A 25975-nucleotide genomic window follows, 5' to 3' on the forward strand; every position below is an offset into this window, starting at 1 on the left:
ACAAGAAAAAAGTTAGTGTCACTGTGCACTGTCTGAGTAAGTGCTTGTCTTCTCTTCTCACTCACTCCTCCTCTCTTGTCTCTGCTCTCTCTCTCACAGTTCTGAGTAGTTTCCCCTCCCTTATCTATGAGGCTATAATGTGAATATAGCTGAGGTGCGTAGGTGTGTGCAAAGTCTCAACAATTCCACTCGCTGGTGTAATTAGTCCTCTCAGAGCTGCTTTGGCTGCCCTGTCCAGCAGGGATGCCTGCACACTCCATCTGAGTGGTGGTATGCCACTGGAAATTCCTTGCGTCTTCCGCCTCAGGCGCAAGTTTGCCGTATGGTGATGCAGCTGCTATGGTTCTTTTCAGCCATCAAGAAGCAGCCGTCCTGGTGTATTGCAGTCCCAGCCAGACAGCGGGGTCTTTGAAATTGGCTCTGACTGAGGCTGCCATGTCATTGATGGGGCTGCAATCTGGTCTGACAACATTTTGCTAAAGGCAGCAGTCCTTGGGCTGGTCATGATTTCAGTATATACACCCCTATACAGGCTGAGTACTAAATCAATAGGTGCTGCCCTGCATGGGCTGGTCACACCTTGCCTGTTGCAGCCATGCACAGGCTGATAATTCTTGAGCAGTTGCTTTGATGCACTGGATGGTCACAAAGATACATTGTAGCCCTGACTTGGCCTCTGCAAAGGTGGTCGTGGAGTTGCAGTATGACAGTGTAGACAGAGAGACCCTTTGGAAACTCCTCTGCCACTACGGTGTGCAAGATAAACCCATAAGAATCATCAAAAACTCTTACGAGGGAATGACCTGCAAGATAGTACCATCAATGGCCATTTATAAAACATACAGCTACCTCGCCCAATGTGTCCTGACACTAACAAACAGATGTTAAATGAAGGATAACTCACAGAAACATTTGAAGTGAGGACTGGAGTCCGCCAGGGTGGTTTGCTCTCTCCTTTTTTCTTCCTACTGGCCGTAGACTGGATCATGGAAACATCTACTGCAAGGAGAAGAAATGGGATCCAGTGGACATATTGGATGCAGCTTGGCGACCTGGACTTTGCAGATGACCTTGCCCTACTCTCTCATACCCATATGAAAATGCAAGAGAAGACCCACAGAGTGGCAGCCATATCAGCACAACCTGGCCTCAACATCCACAGTGGGGAAAAAACAAGATCCTGAAGGCTAACATGGCCAGCACAACTGCAGTCACTCTTGTAGGTGAATTGGACTGTAAGAGATTGAAGCTTTCACCTACCTGGGCAGTGGCATAGACAAGCAGGGTGGCACAGACTCTGACGTCGGAGGAAGAATTTGCAACCAAGATCAGGCTTTTTAACATCAATGAAAATCTGTCCTTCTGTATGGAGCAGGAACTTGAAGGACAACCGTGACCACCACCAAAAAAATCCAGACCTTCATCAACACCTGCCTGTGGAAAATTCTCTAAATTCACTGGCCACACAACATCAGCAACAACAACCTATGGCAGCAGACTTTCCAACTCCCTGCTCATGAAGAAATTATGAAAAGATCACACCTTCCGCAAACCCTCATCAAGCACCACCAGGCAAGCCCTCACCTGGAACCCTCAATGGAATATGAAAAGAGGAAGGTCAAGAAACACCTGGTGTTAACTGCAAAGAGACGGATTACACCTGGAATCAAATTGAAAGAAAAGCCCAGGCCAGAGAGGTCTGGAGTGTCCTGGTTGATGGCCTGCACCACCAGGAGGGGTAGTAGGCGGAAGTAAGTTGTGGTTCCTGCCAGCTTGGGTCCAACAGATCGCACTTCAGCAGTCCTTTTTTCTGGGCACACCACAGACATCAGGTATGTGCTGTAACACAATCCTGCAGGGCCAACAGGCTCACCCCCCCTCTAAGCAGATAGGCAAGCTGCTAGGCACTTCAGTGCAGGTAAGCAGCTCCTACAGCAAGAGGTCCACACCTCAAGTGATGTCACCTACTGCTGTGAGACTGGCTCACATCCCTACACCAGCCCTTGTGGCACTGCCGTCCACTAAATACTCTGCAAAGCACTCCTTTTCTTGGCCAGAGAGTACTTTGAACTGAAAAAATAAGTGGGCTAGAGGTGTCCCACTGGTATACAGACCAGAGTTTGGTATCCACTGCCTGAAACTGTAGAATCAGTTTAGGGTGGTTCTCCTTTCAAGTTTCTTTTCCATTGTGTTCGCCAGACCCAGGCTTTGTGAAAAGGGAAGCTTCTTGCAGCAGGGTAACCTCGAGCATGGAGCACCCACTACGGAGGCACAGAGAGGTATGGTATTTCTGCACCTGGCTGTGAACAGCCCAAATGAAGGAGTAATCAGTAAAAGACAAAGGGGCAGGCTTCACCTAAAGATGTCCCCATCCTGCACAACAGGTTCTACAGTCCCACCCCTCAACCCTAGCATCCACCAAATGGCAGTTATTAGGAAGACTAATCAACAGATCCTTGCTATGCAAAGTGCCTAATTGAAAATCTAAGGGAGTCCTGTCTCACTTCAGTGCCTAGGTCTCCTCTGATGAATACAGGCCCCAGCTAGGCCCGCAGAAATACAAGGGTTCGCTCTCCTGTAACGAAAACTAGAAGGAAGTTGGCACGGAAACTGCAAATACAAAGACAGAGTTTATTAACCCTTAAGGGTGGTCCTACAACCTATACAACACTCTTCAGTATTGCATAGAGTAGCACAAAGAACTTGCATACACAGTCCCCTTTTATACACAACAGAGGGGCTCATAAGTGGGTGGATACAACATGAGGCAAAGAGTATTACCTTTTATGGACATTTTTGATACAGAATCAATATGTGGGCGGAGTTAACACACTCCTAAGCCCGCGAAAACATGGTCAAGCAAGGACTAACTGATAACAGATGTGGTCAAGTGTGGGCATGCGCCAGACGGACAAAGGAGCTATTTATAGACTGTTACTAGGCAGATTATGAGAGCAACTGACACGAAGATAGGACTCTTCTCGTGCTGAGCACGTGGAGACACGACAATACAAAATGGAGTCCAGACATTAGTCAACATAAGGAGAGAAACTTGGTCCAAGGAAGTGGAATTCATGTCTTTAGTGAATGCTTAATCATATCGCTGTTTTAATTACAACAGACGACCCTTTCAGCATTTACTGAAGACATCCGGCTTATTAGGATAATCATCATATATGTCAATTTTCATCATCTCTTCCACCTCTTTAGTTAAATGTTTCTGATAGGTGACATTGGCAATAGCTTTCTTATCAGGAATACAGAATGACACACATAAAGAACAGAGTAAAGGACCACACTGGACACAAATGCAGCAGGAAAACAGAATTGCCACAATAATGCAGAGACCAGTTAAAACCTTTCATCCCCATGTAGTGATCAATGCCCAAAACCATCCAGAAAAGGTCCAAGTGCCATTTTCTGTATGGATTTCGGCTGCGATTTTATGCAATTTATTATTAGCATTATAAACTGATGGCGTATGGTCAGGAATAAACACACAACAACTACTTCCGATAATTTTACATGCTCCACCTCGGTCAGCTGACATAACATCTAATACCATACGATTCTGCAATGCAACAATTCTAGTGATTTGTAATTCTTCCGTAAGATTCCCAAGAGCAGCAGCGGTTTGATTCGTTACAGCCTCTACAACTCTCGTTAATCTTCGAACCTTCCTACTATTTAGGGCAGCTCCAACAAAGAAAAACAATCCTAAGTTAAAATCAATATACTGCTGCAAGCTAGTATCAGTTTGATCAACATCATCAATAGATAGAGTACGTTTATATCTATTTACAGTCACATTATTCAACAATCTCAAATCTTTATGATAGGATGCAGGTGCTAAGAATACAGGAGGTAATAGGAATGCTACATAACATACTCCGGACCATCCGGCTGGTAAACGATAATAACCCTTATTCCCACATACAAAGTATGTGTTATGGGAGGCTAAGAAAGTACTATTATTTAACCCATCAATATTCAGAACAATAATACAATCGCTAACACCAACAGGAATATAACCCACACTCTGGACACACAGGTCCGCTTGAGCTTGTGCCACTTGAATCACAAATTGTTCATTCCTTGTAGTGTCTCTGGTGTTCGTGAAAATGTAGGGAATCGATTCATTGTCTGGTCGATATTCTTCCCATTCCCATATTGTCCCATTCGCTTGTGGATAGCAATCTTTATCCTGATGACATTCCTTATTAAGTCTGAAGAGAAATCGTCCCACTGTAGGTTTCCATGTGGCAAAAAGCAAAGTGTACCATGCTCTACAAGAGCCATTGTGAGAGAAAGGAAGAGGTATGAATGGCGTTCCTCCTTTCTTCTGATGAGCTGGCATCATACCACATATCCAACAGTTCGTAGCATTCGTAGCAACATGGGTATGATGCAACATCTGGATGAAAGTGTTATTCAAATAAGACTGACGATGCTTCAATTCTTGATACGGGAGGGTATAAAAGTAGTGCTCCTCAGGCACTGGAGTGGTCAAGACAAGCAACTCACGAGCAGGAATCACGTCTTCAACAAACCATGTGGTTATACCAACAATAGCTACACTGATAATAAAACTCGTCGCACAAACAATCTTCTTCTTTTCCATCTTGTAGCAAAAAGTCAATATCTTCCTGAAACTAAAAGGTTGTCAGAACTCTTCCCCTTAGGCAGCCGTTGATTTCTTCACCAGCGGGCCAAGACGGGTGTCACTACACTAATGCAGGGCTGATCCCCCCCCCCCTTGCCACATTGGCTCTCCGTTTCACTAACCTAAGGGCCGTTCTGACAACTTTGGATACAGCAATCACTTCCTTGGTCTAAGGTGATATCTTCTTCCTCCAGGAATCGCTTGGTCCGGGAAGAGCTCCTCAGTGTCGTTCGGTTCCACAGCACGGCCTTTCTCTGCAGTCAGGATTTCTCGATGGTCGGTCAACACAGCAGGCTCCACCAATCCAGGCGGCACTTTACGACAGTGCAAAGAGTGGATCCAGTTCTTCCGATTGGAAACTCGCACAGCTGTCCTCGTTGCAAGCAGGACCTGCTCAGGACCAACCCATCTCGGCTCCAGACTGTTCGTCCTTTCAAAGACCTTTATCATAACCTGATCTCCAGGTCGGAGATTATGACCTTCACCTGTGGACCAATCAGGGAGCGCCTCTCGAACCTGTTGATGAATAGAAACCAAATTATCCGTTAACTGTGCCAGATAATCATTCATCATTACACAAGGTACATCATACAGTGATTTCGGTTTTGGTGGACCCCAAATATTCATTGGGCGTCCGAACACGATCTCGTAGGGTGTGAGACCGGTCCGAGAATGCGGTATTGATCTAATTGACAATAATGCCAACGGTAAAGCATCTGGCCAAGTCAAAGAAGTCGAAGCTTGGATCTTAGCGATCTTAAGCTTCAGAGTACCGTTATATTTCTCAACCAATCCCGCAGACTGAGGGTGAAATACTGCATGAAACTGCTGAGTAATGCCTAGGCCTTTCAGGACATACTTGATAACGTCTGCTATAAAATGAGGTCCGTTATCACTCCACAACAATCTGCAAACACCATATCGAGGGAAAAACTCCTTCAATAGCATCTTGGCTGTAGTCATTGCAGTATTGTCTTTCGTAGGGTATGCCTCAACCCATTTGCTGAAGGCACAAACCACTACTAAAACATACTTCAGATTGTTACAGTGCTCAAGCTGAATGTAATCCATCTGCAAAACCTCAAAGGGTGCAGTAGGTGTCGCAAATCCTCCTGCTGGAGTTCGGGTACCCTTTCCCGGGTTATACCTCAGGCAAATCATGCAGGTCTGCACTACCCTCTTTGCTGTACTAGCGATCTCCGGATGCTCCCAAACTCGTGTGAGTAATTTAACAATTGCGGAAGCTCCGACATGCGCTAGTCCATGTGCCATCTGAACCATAGGTTGTACGAAGGCAGTGGGTAACTTCCACTTATCCATCTGCTTACTTCTCCAACACCCTTCATCATCTAATTCTCCATCATTGGACCATTGCTCCCGTTCCTTAACGGAAGCGGTCCTCTGTATCTCCAGCACTTCTCTCCTAGCATCGTGCCATCTTTCTGCCTGTGACTTCACAACATACATTGCAGTAGTACCAGGCTGCATCGCAGTCTCTCGTGCCACCCAATCTGCTAAAGCATTCCCTTCTCCAACTTTATCAACCACTTTCTTATGGGCACTACATTTGATTATAGCAATCTTCTTTGGATATGTTAATGCAGTCAAAAGGTTGTGAACTAACTCCCCGTACATTATCTGTGCTCCATGTGACGTTAGAAACCCTCTCTCCTTCCAGAGTAGGCCGAAATCGTGCGCTACTCCGAAGGCATAGCGGCTATCTGTATAAACATTCACACACAATCCTGCACTGAGCTCACATGCTCGTGTTAATGCTATCAGTTCCGCTGCTTGAGCTGATTTCTGCGGTATGCGTGCAGTCTCCACTATTGTTTGTAATGTGGTAATTGCATACGCTGCTGAAGTCGTACCATCTGGTAGCTTCAGGCATGATCCATCCACCCACAGTTCTCCATCTACATCTGTAAAGGGCGTATCCTGGAGATCAATACGACCCTTTGTCTGTTCCTCAGTCACAAGAATACAATCATGTGCTTTTCGTGCTTCAGACTGAGTTTCCGGGAATGGCAACAATGTGGCTGGATTTAACGTTGCACACCTCTTTAACATAATATGAGGAGCCAAAAGCGTCAACTCATATCCCGTTAAACGGGCACTGGTCAAATGTTGCGTCTTTGTCTGATTAAGCAGGGCATCAACAGCATGGGGAACTAATACCAACAGCTTATGAGATAACACAATTCCCTCGCTTTGGCGTATTGACACAGCTGTCGCCGCAACCGAGCGAAAACTACCAGGCAACGCTCGGGCAACAGGATCAAGTACAGCCGAAAAATATGCACAAGGGCGCTGCTTGTCGCCGTGCATCTGCACTAAAACTGATAATGCACATCCATCTTTCTCATGCACGTACAGTGAAAAGGGCTTCGTATAATCAGGGGTACCTAACACTGGTGCTGAACAAAGGGCTTGTCGTAATTGCTGAAAGGCAATTTCACACTCATTTGACCAGGGAAGAGGGATCGGTGTGTCTTTTGTCAAAAGTGCTAACAATGGCTTAGCTATGTGTGAAAACCCCAATATCCATTGCCTACAGAAAGAAGCAAGACCCAAAAATGCAAGCACATCCTTCTGTGTGGAAGGTACTGGCGTGTCCAAAATTGCTTGAATACGATCTGGTGTGAGTGCACGCACCTCCTTAGACAAAAGGTGACCCAAATAAGTCACCTTTGGTCTACAAAATTGCAATTTCTTCCTCGACACTTTGTGATTGTGAGATGCCAAAAAGGAAAGCAAGGATAACGTACACTGCTCACACAACTCAGGAGTGTCGGCCGCCAACAAGATGTCATCGACATATTGTATAAGGGCGACACCCTCAGGCAGAACAAAGGAATCCAATTGCCTTTTCAATGCTTGACTGTAAATACTAGGGCTCTCTGTATAACCCTGAGGGATTCTACAAAATCTATAAGACCTATTATCCAAAGTGAAACCGAAAAGGTATCGGCTATCAGGGTGGATAGGAATCGAAAAGAAAGCATTTTTCAAATCAATAACTGAAAACGTGGTCGCCGTTGGCGGGACCAGAGTAAGTAACGTCGTGATATCAGAAACCACTGGATACTGGGGTATCACAATCTTGTTCACTTCCCTTAAGTCAATGATAAAACGATAAACCCTGGTATCGGTATCTTTCTTCAAAATGGGTAAAATGGGACTGTTGCAGACATTATAGGGAACTTCCTCCACTACTCCCACCTTAATCAAATCCTGCACAATCAGTATGAGCGCCTCCTCCCCCTCCTGGGAAATACGATACCGAGGGAGGCGCGGTAACACCGCACCCTCCTGGACACTAATGTGGACAGGCGGAATCACCATCTGTTCCACATCGGTATCCGAAGTGGCCCACAAAGAATAAGGGAGGGAAGCTAATGCAGTATCCTCCGCAACCACACACATCCGTTCTGTCATGGGGTGATTATCATTTAAGATCACACGTACTCCAGTAGGTGAGCAGCGGATCGTTGCTCTGAAGTACTTGAGCATATCAAGACCCATAATGTTGTCAGGCGTGTTCGGGGCAAGCAGAAACGAACAGGACGCAGAAAGGTTGTCAACATGGAATGCAAGGGGTCGGGAAAGAGGGCTTCGAGAGAGTGTACCATCAAACCCTACCGATGTAACCATTAAGCCAGATGGGGGAGCCCTCGGAACCAATTGTTTAGACAGTGCACTGCGAGTAGCTCCTGTATCAACTAGGAACCGATCAGTAGAACCCAAAACATTTGCTGAAACATAAGGACCCTTCTGATCAACCGGCACTTCAACTGATTCAAACCCCCATCCAACGCAATCCTACGCATGCTGTGAGTCATGATACCCAGAACGGTCGTTCCCAGACATTTGATACTGGTGTTGCCTATCAAACACATTAGGCCTATCCCGTTGCTGTACGCTAGGCTCAAATCGAGTACGATCATTAGAGTTCCCTCTATAATTCGAAAAGCCCCCTCTACCTCTCGGTGGTCCCTGACCACGTCCCTGACGAGATGCATACAACACCGGACAATCTCTGGCCCAATGACCCGACTGTTTACAATACGCACATTGATTTCTATTTACATCTGACCGACCCGAAGGGGGACTATAGAATCCTCCCCTACCTCTTTCTACACCCCGACGAGGCGGACCATACACTTGCGTTAACATCACCTTTGTTTTCAAATCTTTCGATTTCTTCTCCTCATGCCCCTTCGCTTCTTGTTCCTGACGCTCATAATACTGAGCCATAGTCAGGAGGGATGCCGGAGACGAGGTGGACCAAGAACTTTCACTCGCTTTCAATCGAGCTGCTATTCCCGGTAATAAATTCGCCACATATTTATCAACAAAAAGATGTCGACCTGTATCGTCCGTAAGTGACTGACCACTGAAATCATGAAATGTCTCCTCAAAGCGTGTAAAGAAATCTGAGACTGATTCATCAACCTTCTGTTTACACGAGGCTACATATTCCAGTCAATCTTTTTAGGGGAGATAATCGTTTTCAACTTGGTCAAGATAGCAGCAGGAAGATCTAAAATAATCCGCGGTGGTTTTTGCGCGGGTTTTCTCTCCCTATCCTCATCCTCAATCTCGGACCACCTAGCCTTAAAAGCGGGAACATCATCCACCTTCCGCACAGATCTCCACATATCCGGTGGTAATATGAGCCCAAAGAACAAATCTATATCTGCTAAAGTCATAGTACAAGAATTCAAGGCCCCTTCGACCTCTTCATAAAAGGCCGCTGGATTCTTGCGGGGGTCAGGCAATGCATTCTTTAATGCCATAACATCAGCCCTATGCCAGGGAGTATAAACCCAATTATACACAAAATATCCCTTAGCATCGGCGGAAGTAATATCTGAACTATTTCCCGCTCCTTTAGGAGGAACATACAAAGGTGCCGCCTCTCGCATTGGTTTAGCATGCACTAGTTCGCCCTTATCTGAATCGGAAGTAGATGGTTGGCCGCCGCCGATGTGCAAATCCGATTGCGCCTTTTCCGCTGCCTGTAGGCGCGCTCTCTCCTTAAGTTCAAACGCCGCGTCCCGCAATGCAAACAGCCGTCGGACTGCATCGGGTACCTTAGAGGGAGAAAAAACACCATTACGTAATGCTTTAGAATCTGATACTACATCATCAGGCTCGAAAACATCTGAGTATTTCCGAAAGGCAGCAACCACGTCATGAGAAAATGTTTCAAGAAAATACAACTGCTCTTTATCCCGCCAATGTTCCAAAGATTCCAATAATTCAGAAAGAGATAGCTTGTCCTTAAGCGCACGAAGAGAAATTTTCCGAAGCTCACCCATACGCTCACTTGATAACATGGACCGCGTGTCTACCTTATCCGAAACCAATCCAGAATCCTGTGATCTCGGGGCAGACGCGCCAACATAAGGGGGTGGAGAACGATCTAATAAATAAAAATCATCTTCAAGATTAGTAAGGACGGGATAAAGTGGCTGGCGGACAGCATATTGACCCGGGACTTGCAACCTACGCTCTTTCTCTTGTCTCTCCGCCAGTTTTTTTTCTTCCCGACGCTTCGCTTCCTGCGCTCTCACATGATCATTTTTCCGTTGCTCTTTATCAAACAGCGCTTTCTCACGTTTCTCTCGCTCACGCACTTCCTTCACCCATAACCGTACACATTCAAACATGTCTTGGCGAGCACGCCGTTTACACATACACTGTTCCACATACTCAATCTTTCGCATATCAAACGATCCATACAAAGGCCAGCGCAACTCAGGATCCTTTTTGGTGTATTTCCTCCACACTGTGCTGTACATTATGGAAGAAAGACCATGCTTCACATACATATCCCTATTAGGAGTCCCCTCTGGGGGGGCTGGAGCAGATTCCTCGAGGTTTAACCGGTTTCCAAAGCAGCAGCACCACTTACGGAGTGCGCTAAAAGCAGGCATGCTCAAAAATAATGCAAAATGCAGTATTATCAAAAATGGCACTTAAACTTTGCGCCGTTCAAATTTACACAGCTCCGGAGAAATATCTCCACATTACCTGCCTATATGTGTTGCAACGCATATATTCTCACAATAATCAATACAAAATATGACCGGTCATCACAGATCAAACTCAAATAGCCAACCCAGGCTTCAAAACTCGGAGCAAGTACCGTACAACGGTTCTTACCAATCAAGAGTGTCCAGATTCCAACTGCCAAGTTCCAAAATTCGCCCAAACGGCTGTCGCGGCAAACCGACAGAAGAGGTCTCAGTCGAGGACCGGCGCCACCCAGAAGGTCAGTTTCGGAAGGGAAGGAAGAAAACCTCGGGATGCCAGGACTAAAACGCCACTGGCAGTGATCACATCCCCGGCCAAATTCCTCACCTTCGTCACGACCAGTCCTTCGAGCATCCGAGTCGCCGATGAGCCCCACGTGACGGGCGCCAATTGATGAATACAGGCCCCAGCTAGGCCCGCAGAAATACAAGGGTTCGCTCTCCTGTAACGAAAACTAGAAGGAAGTTGGCACGGAAACTGCAAATACAAAGACAGAGTTTATTAACCCTTAAGGGTGGTCCTACAACCTATACAACACTCTTCAGTATTGCATAGAGTAGCACAAAGAACTTGCATACACAGTCCCCTTTTATACACAACAGAGGGGCTCATAAGTGGGTGGATACAACATGAGGCAAAGAGTATTACCTTTTATGGACATTTTTGATACAGAATTAATATGTGGGCGGAGTTAACACACTCCTAAGCCCGCGAAAACATGGTCAAGCAAGGACTAACTGATAACAGATGTGGTCAAGTGTGGGCATGCGCCAGACGGACAAAGGAGCTATTTATAGACTGTTACTAGGCAGATTATGAGAGTAACTGACACGAAGATAGGACTCTTCTCGTGCTGAGCACGTGGAGACACGACAATACAAAATGGAGTCCAGACATTAGTCAACATAAGGAGAGAAACTTGGTCCAAGGAAGGGGAATTCATGTCTTTAGTGAATGCTTAATCATATCGCTGTTTTAATTACAACATCCTCCCTGCAGCCTCAGAAATGTGAGAAATACTCTCACTATCTGGAAGCAAAACTCTCACCTCAGTCTTGTGCATAGCCATGCCTGGGGTACCTAAAATAGATTCCCTTACTCTGGCTCACTTTCTCACACACACCATGTATGTGCTATGCATGCTGCCCACATCAACATGAATTACGTGCACTTGAGGTGTTAGCGCTAGACACCGGCTAAGCACATTGAGGCAGAACTTTACACGAGTGGGCCAGTAGCTCTCCACTCCAGTTACTCTTTTAAAAAAGCCTGCTCATACTGTAGGTTCCCAAAATATGTTATGCTGCCACCATAACTGTATGGGCTACACCCAAAACGGGGACAATACTCCAACGTCCGTAAATAAGGGGGCGCTTGGTGTACCCCTCTAGCTGGCAAGAAAAATCCAGGACCTCTTTGCCAGGCAGAGGTCTAGACCACTGCGCACACACTGCATTACTTTGGCACCGGGGCTAAAAATCAAAAGTAAAGGAAATTAGGTATGTACAGTTGTTCACGCAGGACAGGGGAACATACCTGATTGTGGCTGTTTTGCTCCATTGCCTTCAAGGAAAGAGGTTAGTAAAAACCTAATGCTGGATGTTGAGCTGAGTACTTCATTGCATCGAGGCACTACGCTGATTATTCCCTTAGACATCCAGTGTAATGTTGAGGCCAGTTTACTAAATGGTTAGCCCTTGTGTTCCTCCCGCCATCTGCTCTCCCTGCTTCCATTGTCTGTGATGTTTGCCCCCACCTACCCTCCGTGCCTCCCTTGTCCGTGTTGTTTGCTTGTACCGGCCGCGTCATAACACTTTTATTTTTATTTCAGCCATGCTGCTGTACAACATAGCTAAAAAAATATTGATAATTCAAATAGCTCTGGTCTTGTAGATGAGACCTATTAGCTTTGCAAATGCTTGTTCTTTGAGGGAGTATGCTTCCTCTGCTCTTTAGGGCCTAACTGCCTTCTTGGTGGCAGTCTGTTGTTTCTTTGGGGGTACAGCCTTTTCTGTATTCGGGACCAGGAAGTAAGATCTAACACAATAACAATTTAGAAATAGTCCTTCTCAAGGTGCTAGAACCTAGCGTGGCCCGTGCAGGTTAGAGCGGTGGGGCCGGGTGGGGGTATTTCGACAGACGATGACGAGGGAAAATTAATTGTTAATTAAATTTTCCCTCTGTGACGTCTCTCGAAATTCCCCGCACTTGGCCCCACCACTCTTACCTGCACGGGCCGCGGCTGCTAGAACCTGCAGATTACTCCCTTTCCCTCTCCGCCACTGACACCTTTCTTGGTCTGTCTCTTGACCCTCCCCTTTCTGTGATTCCAAACTTTATCTAAGTTACCAAAGTAGCTTATTATCATCAGCTGTCTTTCCAAAAAATCATTTAATGCTCCCCAATAATCATAAGACTGCAACTAATGCTTTGTTTCTGTCATGCTTAGACTCTGAAAATGACATTCTGGCACAACTGCACACATTGACCAAAAAATATGATCAAATTTACCTATCCTCATCAATCTACACTGGCTTACGACTAAAGCTAGAATTAAGTTAAAATGTTGTTGCATAACTTACAAGCAATGCATCTCAAAGCACCACTCTACCTTACCAACGCTTTACTCTTTCAGGTGGTATAAGACATGGAAAAACCCCCCTACTGGAAACTCACATAACCGGATGACTCATGCACATCAACTGTCTTTCTCTGGCGTTGCCTCCCTTTTTTGGGTGTCTCTACAGGCTGCATTGAGAATATAGCTTATTTTCTGTCATTCCAAATAAAATACATGAAATCTTTCCCTATCAATCTGTTTTTGACCGTGAAACAAGGCCCGTTTTCTCTGTGCTATTTTAGACTAACTTGCTAAATCTCCTCCTTTTCTGATAGAAAATTCCAACTGCCGATTCCTCACTTCATAAATTCTCCAGGAGCCAGACTGGATCCAGAAACTTTCATAGCAATTTCCTCGCTCATCAGTGGGTGGTGATGTGCGGCTCTGCATCGTGTCTGTCCATCCCCGTAGGTGACATCAGAGCAACTATATCTGCACCATGTTTGCATTCTGATGTAACTTTTTTCTTTCCGTGCCTGCCAACGCGGATTCAGAGCTCTTGAATCCTGTCATTTGTGACTAAGAAATAAAAACTTAAAGTGTGCAGACAGTGTCACCCCCTTAGACTACAGGGATTAAACCGTGTCATGACTGTAACCGACAGATGTCGGTTATGGTCAACCACAATGTCCATCTATGGTGCCTCGGTGTTGTCTGTGTTGGCGCCAAGATGAACAAGACCATCATCTGTGACTATGAGGCAAAACTCGCTGTTGTTGAACTCCGTAGTTCAAAAAAGTGCTCACGAGTAATTCAAAGACATGGCGTTTTCCAGTCGAAGTCGAGAGTGTGAATGCACTCTCGCTCCTGAGGCCACTCCTGTGACTGATCTTCATTGAGGTCACAGGGCTCAAGAAGATAAGATATCGAAACATGGGTCTACATCGTCCTGCTACCTGGAGGTGCGCTATGCTCCAGGCACCACTAGGCCACAGACTGGTTCTCCTGCCGTGGAACCGCATCGAAAATTACAGTGTCTTCCTGAACAGACTCCACTGCTGCAGGTTTCCGTAGACCACATTTTCAGTTATACCTTCTGGAGGCCCTTTGGATCCGATGGATCTGAGGGGGCCTCCATTCAGTTTACCATTTGTGGATTCATCTTCGACGCTGGTTGTGCTCCTAAACCTTGCTTCAAGGCTGACCCCTTCTCAAGCTTATGCCCGCCGTCTTTTGGCTCGGCACCATCCACGATTCCACCATTGGAGCCGTGACTGACACTACTGGCTTGAGTGCTGATGCCGACGTTACAGATGCTGGAAACAAAGTCAATAGTTTTATCAGACTCTGAAACCCACACCCCACCACTAAGATCTAAATTCTTTGCCCACTCTGAACTAGACTGTTCCCCAGGATATGATTTTGGGGATAATGATCATCTTTGATAACCTCCGGGAATCCAGTGGTCTGAAGTCTTCACCAGACATTGGCCTCTCTTTCGCAAATTCCTCTATGGCTTCTAAGGAGTCTGCATCATTCACAACAGTAATTCGGAGAGCAGCTGAGGTACTTGACCTTATCTCACCCATCCAAGAGGTTAAAACTAATGTGCTTATGGAGGTCCTCAACCTAGCACAATCTAAAGAGGAACCCCTGCACCTCTTTAATCAGACTCTGGCCGATGTTCTTGTGGGCACCTGGCCAAAACTAGGATCCTGCCCCTCAGTCAATAGGCAAGTGGCGGGCCGCACAGGCCTGCTCCTGGAGACCCAGACTTACTTCTACAGCATCCTACTCCTTAGAGCTTGGTGGTGCAGGTGGTGAAAGTTTTTCTCCGCTAGCCCTATGCTCTTACCAGCTGTCCCAGAGGAGTATGTCCAATCTTAAAAAGGCATATCGTCAATGGACAGGACGCTGCAAAATACTCAGTCACATCCAATTTGGACACTACCAACTGTCTGGGTAGGGCAGTTGGTACCAGTGTGGGGCTTAGGCACCACACCTGAACTCACTCCACAGGCTTCTCATCCGATGTCCAGCAGTCCCTCATGGACATGCCCTTTGACAGCTCTAGGCTGTTCGGAGCAAAGGTGGACTCAGCCCTTGAAAGGTTCCAGGAGAGTAAGTCCACTGCCCACTCACTGTGCTTTGCTTCACCATTTATGCCGCTCCCCCAACAGCTTGCCCCTTTTTGAGACTGCAGCAGGGTCTACCAGCAGAGACCATGTACTTCTCAGCAACAATAGGCCTCCCACATTTTTTGAGTTTGGGGATCAGGCTGACAGCATCCAGGACCTCAGAGGCAGTGGGCTACCCAAACCCCAGTCCTTCTCCCTGCAGCCACTGCAACACCACTGTAATTTGTTCTTGGCACCACACTATCGTCCAGTAGCATGCTGCATCACCTTTCCTTCCCGGGCTGGGGCAGCATCACGTCCAATCAATGGGTGCTTCAAATCATACAAACTTGGACTCTCCCTACATTTTCTACACAACCCCGGACATACCACCCACATCCTACATCTCTTGGAGGACCACGTGTCCATACACCTTAGAGAAGTTCAATCTCTCTTGTCCAAGTGAGCAGTAGAGATAGTGTTGCCATAAAAGATCAGGGCTTGTTGTTAACTCCTATAATTTACTGGTGCTGAAGAAAGACGTAGGCCTTCCATCTTAGACGTTTGCCTTCTGAACTTCTTCCTTCAGAAGGAAAAGTTCAAGATGGTCACCCTAGCCAAAGTTCTGTTTGTCTTGGATCCAGGCGACCTGATGGTAGTGCTAGACTTGCAGTTTCAGGTTGGCTAAAAGCAGTTTCAAAACTCTGTGCTTCCCTTTGGCCTTTTCCAGCACACCTAGGCTGTTCACAAAGGTGATGGTGGTGGTCACAGCCTACCTGTGCAGGTTGGGAATAACCAGCCTTCCCATACCTCGAAGACTGGTAATATGGTCTTGTTTGGATACAACAGATTGCTTATGTCGATCGATAGATACGAGTATGGCACTTCAGTGCAAATCCTGGATGAGATTTATGGTATTCTTTGGGGATGTCCAGGCATCTTTGATGGAAGTGTCAATCAATGGCTCTCGCCTTTTTGGCGACAAAGCAGAATCGGTTCTGGGACAGTTTAAAGAAAGCAGCATCACAGTATGTTTCTTGGGTGTTTGCCCCCCACCAGACAATTCTAACACTTTTGCCCCCTTCATGTCTGTGGCAAGGGTTTTAGTTTTGCCAACCAGCCCAACAGGCCATTCCGCCCTTTCGTGGCCAAGGCAGCGTCTCCCAAAGACAACGCCCAGGAAAGCAGGGACAATGTGCTGCTCAGTCCCCCTGTCTCTTTATCATCCACAGTCGCAAAACCGATTGAGTGTGTTCTTGTTGGCACACAGCTAGCCTGTCGGAGGCAGGACACAATATTTCCTACAAGGGTGCTAAGCCATCAGTACAAACAAGTGGTCCCTCCAAATGGTACATTAGGATTTGCCCAACATTTCTCTCCTCACTTCCCCACCTTCTACCGCCATTAGGGTGGCTGATGGACGACCACCTGTTTGTCTTGCAGCAGGAACGGCATGCCCTTTTCTGCCAAAGGGGCCATAGAGTGGCTTTTGGACTCGTAAGTGGGGACTCCTCCTACTTCCTTCTGTCGAAGTAGGGAATAGGCCTTTGTCATTTTCGTGGTCACAGCACACCTCTGGTTGGCTTTTGAAGGAGGGCTCTCATCAAACCGCTGTAACCGATCTCTAGACAACGGCTGACCTGTTTACATCGTTGGACTTTCTATCAACATCCCAAAATCACACCTCACTCCTTCACAGCCACTCCCCTTCATTGGAGTCATCCTGAATATGGTGCTCTTTCGTGCCATCCCTCCACCTCAACAAGTCCAGGACATTTGGGCTATGATTCCAATGTTTCAGACCTTGACCTGGATCTCCATGAGAGCAGCTCTGAGGCTTCCAGAACTCTTGGCCTCCTGCATCCTGCTTTTGGATTATGCCAGGTGGCACTTGTGGTCTCTGAAGTGGGATCGGAAGTCTCAGTGGGCTCTGCACCAAGGCAACCTGTTAAACTACATCCAGTGTCGCAGGAGACTGGCAAAGACCTGCAGTGGTGGCTGCTCAACCACAATTGACCAGTGGCTGATCCCACTCCTTTACCCATTCATGGATAATGGTTGTGATGGACACATTGTTGGGTTGGGTAGGTGATCTGGAAGAGGTGGAAATCAGTGGACTCTGATCTCTGCTGGAAACTCGCTTCCAAATCAACTTGTTGGCATTGTGAGTGGTTGCCTTGTCACTGAAAGTATTCCTTTCATCCACCAATAAATACAGATTCTCACAGATGGCACTCCTGTGATGTAGTATTGCTACAAATGGGGCAGAGTGGTGTTAGTCCTGTGACAAGAGGCTCAACATCTCTGGGAGTAGCTGAACGCTCAGAGCATTTCCCTGAATGCAAAGCACATGGCAGGATATTTAAACATCAGGGCAGATGAACTCAGCCGTCAGTGCTTAGTGGATCATGAATGGCAGTTACACTTGGAGGTGGTACAGGGTATCTTCCACCAACGAAGAGAACCCTGGCTCAATCTATTCAACACCACAGAGAACGTGCAGTATTGAAACTTATGCATGTTAGAGTTCCCAGGGCGGTCATCCCTCCGAGACACCTTCCACCAGAGTGCTGAAACAGATCAGGAGAGACCAGGCCAAAGTCCTCCTCGTGGCCCAGGACTGGGTGAGAGGAGTGCGGTACCTGCAACTTCTGGCCATGAGCAAATGTCCTCCAGTACAGCTGCCCCTTCCGAAAGACATGCTGTTACAGCAGCAGGGCAGAATTTTACACCCAAGCCTGCACAACCTACACCTCCATCCATGGAGATTGAGAGATGACAGTCACTAGCTTTTGATCTTCACCCGAAGTGGTCAGTGTCCTCCAGGAAGCCATTTATCCATCTACTAAATCTGTTTACGCAGGACATTGGGAGAAGTTGTTTGGTGTTCCTTCCAAGACATCCAACCCCTTGAAGCATAGCATTCAAATGTCATGTTTTTTTGTCTGTCCATAGCCCAGCAAGGCCTTGCTGTGGCAACAGTTAAAGGTTACATGCCGCCTTTTCAGCCATCTTAAATTGACCTGATCAGCCATCCCTCTTGAAATCACTTGTTGTGGTCATTTTTTTAAGGAACTGATCTACATGTACATGCAATAACTTTTATGATGCCGCAGTGGGACCTTAATTTGGTACTCACTTATCTAATGTCCACTCCCATGCACAGGTGTCCTCTTTACCTCCTAACCATCAACATGGCATTATGAATTGCCCTAACAACTGTGAGGGGAGTGAGTGAACTTCAGGCATTGTCTGTGGTAGCACCATACACATTTTTCTTCCTGGATAAACTAATTCTCCGGATAAAAGCAGCATTTATGTCAACGGCTGTTACGCTCTTCCACATAGTGCAATCCATCACTTTGCTGGCTTTTTATGTACCGGCTAATCCCTCCAAAGAGGAAGAACTACTGCAGTGCCTCTTCCCTAAGATGGCTGAGAGTTTCTCTGTTGATTGGACCAAAGAGTATCTACAGGATGCCAACTTTTTGTCAGTTTCTATTGAACTAAGTAAGGCAAATCTGAACAGAAGCGAACCATCTCCAGTTGGACTTTGGTTTGCATCTACATCAACCCTGGAATGGCCAAGAAGCGTCCACCAGAGGACTTGCATGCTCATTCCACCAGAGCAGAGGCGACTACTGTGGCACTGGTATGGTGTGTGCCAGGTTTGGACATATGCCAGGCCCCTATATGGGCGTCCCTCCACACATTCACAAGTCATCAGTCTAATCAGGTCTAGTGAGACAGACACTTTGTACCAAGTCCTGCAGGATTTCCTGTTCTGAGCCATTCCACTGATCCACCACCTTGGAAGGTACTGCTTTGGTATCTATTAATAAGGTGAGGAATCTGTGGTTAGATGTCTCTGTCTGAAGAACAGATTACTTACTATATGTAATACCTTTTCTGGTAGAGTCTATCTAACCACAGATTCCTTACCGACCCACCCTCCCCCTCGCTCTCTGCAGTGGACTCATACAGTCCATTAATAAGACCCAATAGGGAAGTCTGCACACTGTCACATCGGCCCAAGGGCCTATACACTAATAGCAATTCAATTTAAATGTCACCTTGTACCAGTTAAGAAAAATACTAAGAAGGAGAAGAGAGAACAAACAGTTAACTAATACTAAACTGAGCACAGATTCGGCACCCCAGAAGTGATGAACTTTTAGTAGGCCTGACTAGGGGGGACTCGATGGAGAGCTGCACAACGCCACCTACCAACACGCAAGGGAATTGCTACGAAAGTTTCCAGATCCAACCTGGAGCTTGGGGGAAGTCACAAGGTGAGGAAACTGTGGTTAGATAGAATCTCTACCAGAAAAGGCTTTATAGAAGGTAAGTCACTGGTTCATGTATACTTTCTAGATGTACTATGGTTGTTCAGTTCATATTGACTATGTCTTAATTGTATGAGCTGTATGTAAAGTGTCCACATACTTATGAAGTGGCTGAGCACTATATAAAACTTGTAAAATAAATAAACATTAACTTTAGTTGTAAAGCCAGTGTACTACCTCATTGTGTGGGCATCTCCTGATGCTCGAATGTGCAGTAAAAGGCCTGCAATGAATGACAGGAGTACATTTCTGGAGTACACTAGTTCTCTACAAGGGAGCCAGTCTCTGAAAGTGAACTTCCACTACTGGACAACGGAACATGTACTCTGAGAACAATAAGTATTTATTACATCATATGTGCATGTCACTGGGTATTGGTGCATGTTTGTTAGGCAATGCTATGTTATTGGCATCTGTATTGTGGTCAATTCCTTTAGGGATTCCGGGGTGTCTTTCCACACCTTTTTATCATAGACCTGAGTATAATGATGGTCGTGATGGCTTGTTTTAAGTGCTGTGTTCCGGTATGTCTCTTAGATTAACCGCCATTACTTATTTATTAAGTTTAAGGTGTATGATTATGGTGTCAGGGGGATGTTGTCGGGACCCTGCACTGATTATTAACTCATATTGTGTTTTTTTGAAGGATAATAGGAATGTCTTTGTTACATGTAATGGCGATTGATGTTCTGACAATTGCATTTTGAGCTGTATTGACATTATGAAAGATATTGTTCATGTTACATGCCAATGAATCATCCATTTCTACCTTGTGTAAGTGCTTGTGTGGGCCAGACGAAGATATCTACTGATCATGCAATAATGTCATGTCTGGATTGTGACCAGTAAACATGGAGTGCCGCAAATGTGGCCTTTTGAGTCACAGAATCTTGTACATATCTCCTATGTGGGGCTCACCTGTGATTTTCGTCTTTCAGGTTACCTCTGTGTGTACATGGAGAAAGACGAGTTCCTCGGTACCACTCTCATCCTCGCTTGGGTCCCCAATTCCCGTATCCAGAGGCAAGATGAGGAGGCGCTGCGCTACATCACGCCGGAGAGCTCCCCTGTGCGCAAGGCCCCGCGCAAGCGCGGGGGACGGCATGCGCAGGGCAATGTCTCAACAAAGCAAGGCTCGCGGGCAGAGCTGAAAGCTGCAGTGACCCCAAAAGAGGAAGGAGGAGGGCTGACAAGGCCCCAGCATATCGAATATGGTGTCCATGGAAGCTCGTGGTCAGAGAGTGCTGAGAGGCTGCCTGAGAGCAATCCCACCCCACCTGTGCACAGTGACTCGGGGATCCTGTCGATCGTCAGTTCTCAGGAGGAGCAAACCCGCTCGGATGTGTCCACCGAGGGGACGGAGGAAGGGCTGGACTGTCGCCTGGAGCAGGGAGAGGATGATGGTTCTCTGGACCTCTCGGCAGATGACGTCAGCCGGGACAGTACTTTAGATTCCGATTCAGATGCCTTATCGTCGCCGTTCTGCCTGTCGCCCATCAGCGAGGCCCTTGGGGAAAGCAGCAACTCTGTGTTCTTGGAGCATGAGGGCAGGTAAGTGTTGTGAGCGAAGCTAGAGTTGAATTGTCTCGTGTATTTCAAGAGCATTGAGTGGGCACTTAGCACTCTAAGTTCCTGGGCATGAGGATACGCCACAAGGGAGTACCTGAAACTGGTAGTGACTCTGTCCCTGTGGCAGTGGCGGGTCCTCTGATATGGCGTCCTACCTCCTTGTTTATGAGGTAGGGGTGACCCAGATCATTTTCCCAAGCCGCTCGTGCCCCCATGCCGACTTGTGGTCTAAGTGTAAGAGCCAGATGATAGTCTGGAAACCAAATGGGTACCAGAGGCGTAGGTGATAATAAGTGAAAGTGGGGGGGAAGTCTGCCGCTCAGCGGTAGATGCTTGCTGTGCAGCTATCAATGACGTGTGTGTTCTATGTAGTAGATACCTGTCCATATAGGACACCTCCTTCTCCTCTGCTAGGCCCTGGAACAATTGCACTTTGCTGTTCTGAAAAAGTTGTCAGAGTGTGTGGATCCCGCACCGGGTCAGCATCCTCTTAGTCAGGGTTTCCATGGGTGGAGAGAGCCTATGGATTATCTTGCAGTGGCATGTGTGGGTAGTAAAGGAGATCGAACTGAAGGTATTGGCTCCGTCGTGTCCAGGCCCAGAATGTTGAATGGTGTCTGTATTTCAGAGGGTACTCTGGGCATTTCATGAGGCATTCGAGCAGAAAGTGAGTGGGTTTGAGCCTGGGTCCACTCTGGTTTCAAGTATTGCAGTCGAGCGTCAGGGTGGTACCAATAATAGGCATAGTGTGCCTGTGCATCTAAAAAGTACAGATAAATGTTGGGGACTCGTAGTCCACCGCGCTGATATGGCATTGTTAATGTCTGCCATCTGATACGCGGCTGTCCACCCGCCCATACCAGCCTAAAGACCATACCTCTTAGTGTGTCAAAGAATTTAGAAGAAAGAGGAATGGGAATATTCAGAAAGTAATAAAGAAATCGTGGGAGAACCACCATCTTAATACTGGCAATTCTTCCGGTCATGGATAGGGGAATTTTGATCCATCTGTCAATTTGCATCGGTAGCGTTCAATTACAGGGCCATAATTGAGTCTGATCACCTCCGCTGTGTCATGGTGTAGGTAAATTCCTAGATATTTTGGGGGAGTCATCGCACCATCAGATAGGGAACTCAAGAGTGAACGAGACCGTGACTTCCGTCAGTGGAAATAGCTCCGACTTGGCCCAGTTAATGACAAGCCCAGAAAACCCCAAACCGCACCACCTCACGAAGAAGAGGAAGGTTAGTCTCCGGGTCGTGAGCGAACAATATGACATCATCCGCATACAGTGACGCCAGTAGGGGTCCCTGGTTGTTGAAGACTAGCCCGCGTTGCAGGTGCCGTTCCTGCAAATGGCGAACCAGGGGGTCCAGCGTGACAATGGACAGCCCTGTCTTGTCCCCTGCGTTAATTTAAATGTATTTAAGAATCCGCCATTTATACGAAGTCGTGGGACAGGATTTGTGTACAATAGGCGAACAAGGTTCAGAACGTTTTGTGGAATACTGAGTTTCTGCAGGGTTGCATAAAGAAAAGACCATTCTAAGGAGTCAAATGCCTTTTCAGTATCTAATAGTATTGCCGCAGCTGGAAGCTCGGCCCTTATCTGGTTGATTACTGCGAAGAGCGTCTGCAGATTAACGGAAGTGGAGCTATTTGGGACAAATCTGGCCGGGCACGGTGAAATAATTTGATCCACTTATAAAGAGCTACGAGTCGCAAGAACCTTAGCTAGGATTTTATGATCTTGATTCAGCAGAGAGAGGGGCCTATATGAATCGTAGCACGATGGAGGCTTCCCCGGTTTCAATAATAACGATATAACAGCCTCTCGCATTGTGGGGGGAAGCATATTATTTTTGAGGGACTCCGCGTATACTTCCAGCGAATGGGAAATTAGCAGGGGTTTAAATCGTTTATAGAATGTGCCAGACAGTCAGTCAGTACCAGGAGCGCGGGCTCCGCTGAGGTCATCGATGGCCTGAGATATCTTGTCTGCCGTGATGGGGTTGGCCAGAAATTGCTGATGCCCGTTCTCGAGCCAGACCATGGCTATCTCAGCCAAACAGTCAGCGAGTGCACTATCCTCAGGAAAGCAGCGAGTAGTGTACAGACGGGAGTAATAACAGTAGAAGGCTGTAGTGATTGCATCTGTCATTGGTTACGGTTCCATCAGGCATTTGGACCGGTGTTATGTAAGATGATTGATATTGGGGGCGTAGCAACCTGGCCAGTGTCCGTCCCAGTCTCCCCCTCCCATATATCCTGGCCACATGTGTATTTGCCCAAATAATTAGCCTATCAAGCAGCAAGTAGCTGAAATTCTGTTACCAGTTCCGCCTGTCGGTGTAGCGGAGCAGGGTTTCCCCCATGTGAGAGTTGTGCATCAATATCACTTAAGAGTATCTTCACCCTCTCCAAGTTGCGGTGAATGGTTCAAAAGGACTCCAAAATGTTTAGTGATATAGGTTCCTCGAATGCAAACCTTAAATGTCTCCCAGTGTAGTGTGGCTAGATCCCGATCCATTATTTAGTTGAAAATATTCCACTATATATTCCACTATGGCTTCACTAATCTCGGTACGAAATAAGCTGTCTTGTACTGCCTCTGCTGGGAAGCGCCATGGGGCACCAGTGCGTATTAGGTCTGTAACAGAGATGGCCAGTAGAACTGGTGAGTGGTCCAACAGTGTACGAGGAAGATAATCTAGGGAGAGTGTAGCCAATGTAATGTTGGGTGAAAAATACCAGTGGTCTATGTGGGACCAGGTACCGTGAGGAGATGAGTAAAAGGAAAATTCCCTGCATAGTGGGTTGCGAGCGCGCCACACATTCTGCATTAGTAAGGATTATAATTGACTATTCAGTTCCTGCACAGACTGGGGTTTAGTGATCAGGCCAGGTCCTGTTGTATCTACATCGGGATTGAGTGTGAGGTAGAAATTCCCACCCATTAGTATAGTATCAGTGCCGAGCTGAGATATATGTGTAGCGTTGTTGGGAAAATATCCGGTGAATCTGTATTTGGAGCATATTTACTAGTAATATACTTTGGGAACCCAAGATACCAGCAAAGAGTAGGTAACTGCCCTCGGGATCTGAGATTGCTTTATGTACTGTAAAAGGTACCGTTCTGTGAATGAGGGTACACACCCCTCTCGAATATGAACTGTAATTCGCAAAAAACTGATTGTCTCCCCAGTTGGAGGTGAAACGACTAGTAAAATTTGCGGCATAGTGCGTCTCTTGTAAGAGTGCCACCTGAATATCATGTCGGGCAAGATAGTCCAATATCTGTCGCCCTTTACCAGGATTAGATAGGCCTCGGACATTCCGTGTCATGCATCTGAGCCCCAGAGCCTCGGGGCTTCTACCTGGAGGCATAATGTATTTTACCTTGTTGCGTGTAGATTGGGAACAGTGTTTGAAAGGGCCTCCGACCGGCCTGAGTGCTCATCAATGCCCTGTAAAAAACTGTCATCCAACATTTACCAGCTATCGTCCCATATCTCCCACCCACAGCGGATAACAACCCAACTGGTATCCTGTGAATCCGAAAATTTCCCTATCAAAACAGTAGGAGATCTCCTTGGGGGAGGCAACGCTCAATGGAGATTGCCAACATCATCCATGAATAGGGCTGGCTCTAGGGCGGTGCGATCGGTGGGACCGCACCGGGCATTGACCTGGGGTGGGGGCGTCATTTGTGAAAATGTGTATTATCATTTTAAAAACACCTGCTGCCTTGTTTCCTGGCCTCCAGCAACTTTCAGACATCAATTAAAATGTCAAGAGAAGTCCGGTGATTAATCGTCTTCCTGGAAAGAGACCGGAGGTTTGTCTAGTGGAAGTTTTGACTCATCCTAAGGTAGCGCAGAGGGTTAAAATGCCTGCTGCTAAGAACCTGTACCATGCAGATAACGAAGTGCATATAATGTAAATAGGTCAGTGGGTTACTGCTTCTGTAAGAGCTCCTTTTGTTACCTGTCGATTATAAGGCAAAATCGTAATCTAGAACATTGAGCTATTAACTGTGATCCTAGAGCTGCGTGCAAACTGCAAGGTATATGTTAGAGCAATATGTATTTTTGCCCAGTCTTTCATTATCGTAATCTTGTGAAAAGGGTTTATTTGGGTAGAAAACAATGAAAGTGAACCCCATACAATGATGTTAGGTTTTAAATTCTGAATTTGTGCCTTTCCTGAATAAGAACTTTAACTATTCTGCATACCGGTATCGAGGACATGTCACTCCCACTACACCTTGTAGTACTGTCTGATGTAACATTTCCTGTACACTGATTTACACACATGTGATTGTCTCTATGGGTGTGTGCTGTAAAGTGCTCTGACACCTTACACTGGGATCAGTGGTACTATAAAACTAAATGAATCTGAGAGACAGTGGTTATGGAGACTTAAAAGGCACTGTTAAAGGGTGCTAGTGAGGGAATCTGTGGCAGAGGTGGTCATTGGGGTGTGGTGCTCCAACAGAAGTTGTCGCACAGGGTGCCAACAGCGCTAAAGCCGGCCCTGTCCATGAATATGCATCATCTGAGTTTGCCCAAAGCCGCAAGCACTATTGCGCAAATAGCAAAAGGAGAGAAAGTAAGGGAGGGAGGAACAAGCTGCAAATATCAATTTTAAATTACTCAAGAGGGCATATAGCCAGTA

At 46.6% G+C, this 25975-nt stretch overlaps 1 protein-coding gene across 4 annotated transcripts in view; it reads left to right on the top strand.

Annotated features, from left to right (window-relative positions):
* The window catches only part of TBC1D16 (TBC1 domain family member 16), a 966933-nt gene that overhangs the window by 303530 nt on the left and 637428 nt on the right, over window positions 1-25975 (top strand). For all 4 annotated transcript variants that reach the window (XM_085617442.1, XM_085617440.1, XM_085617439.1 and 1 more), the window contains exon 3: window positions 20667-21279. In XM_085617442.1, the coding sequence (XP_085473568.1) occupies window positions 20667-21279 (613 nt within the window). The remainder of the gene's footprint in view (window positions 1-20666; window positions 21280-25975) is intronic.

The sequence above is a fragment of the Triturus cristatus genome, chromosome 7, assembly GCF_964204655.1.
Source record: "Triturus cristatus chromosome 7, aTriCri1.1, whole genome shotgun sequence".
NCBI classification, from domain to species: Eukaryota; Metazoa; Chordata; class Amphibia; order Caudata; family Salamandridae; genus Triturus; species Triturus cristatus.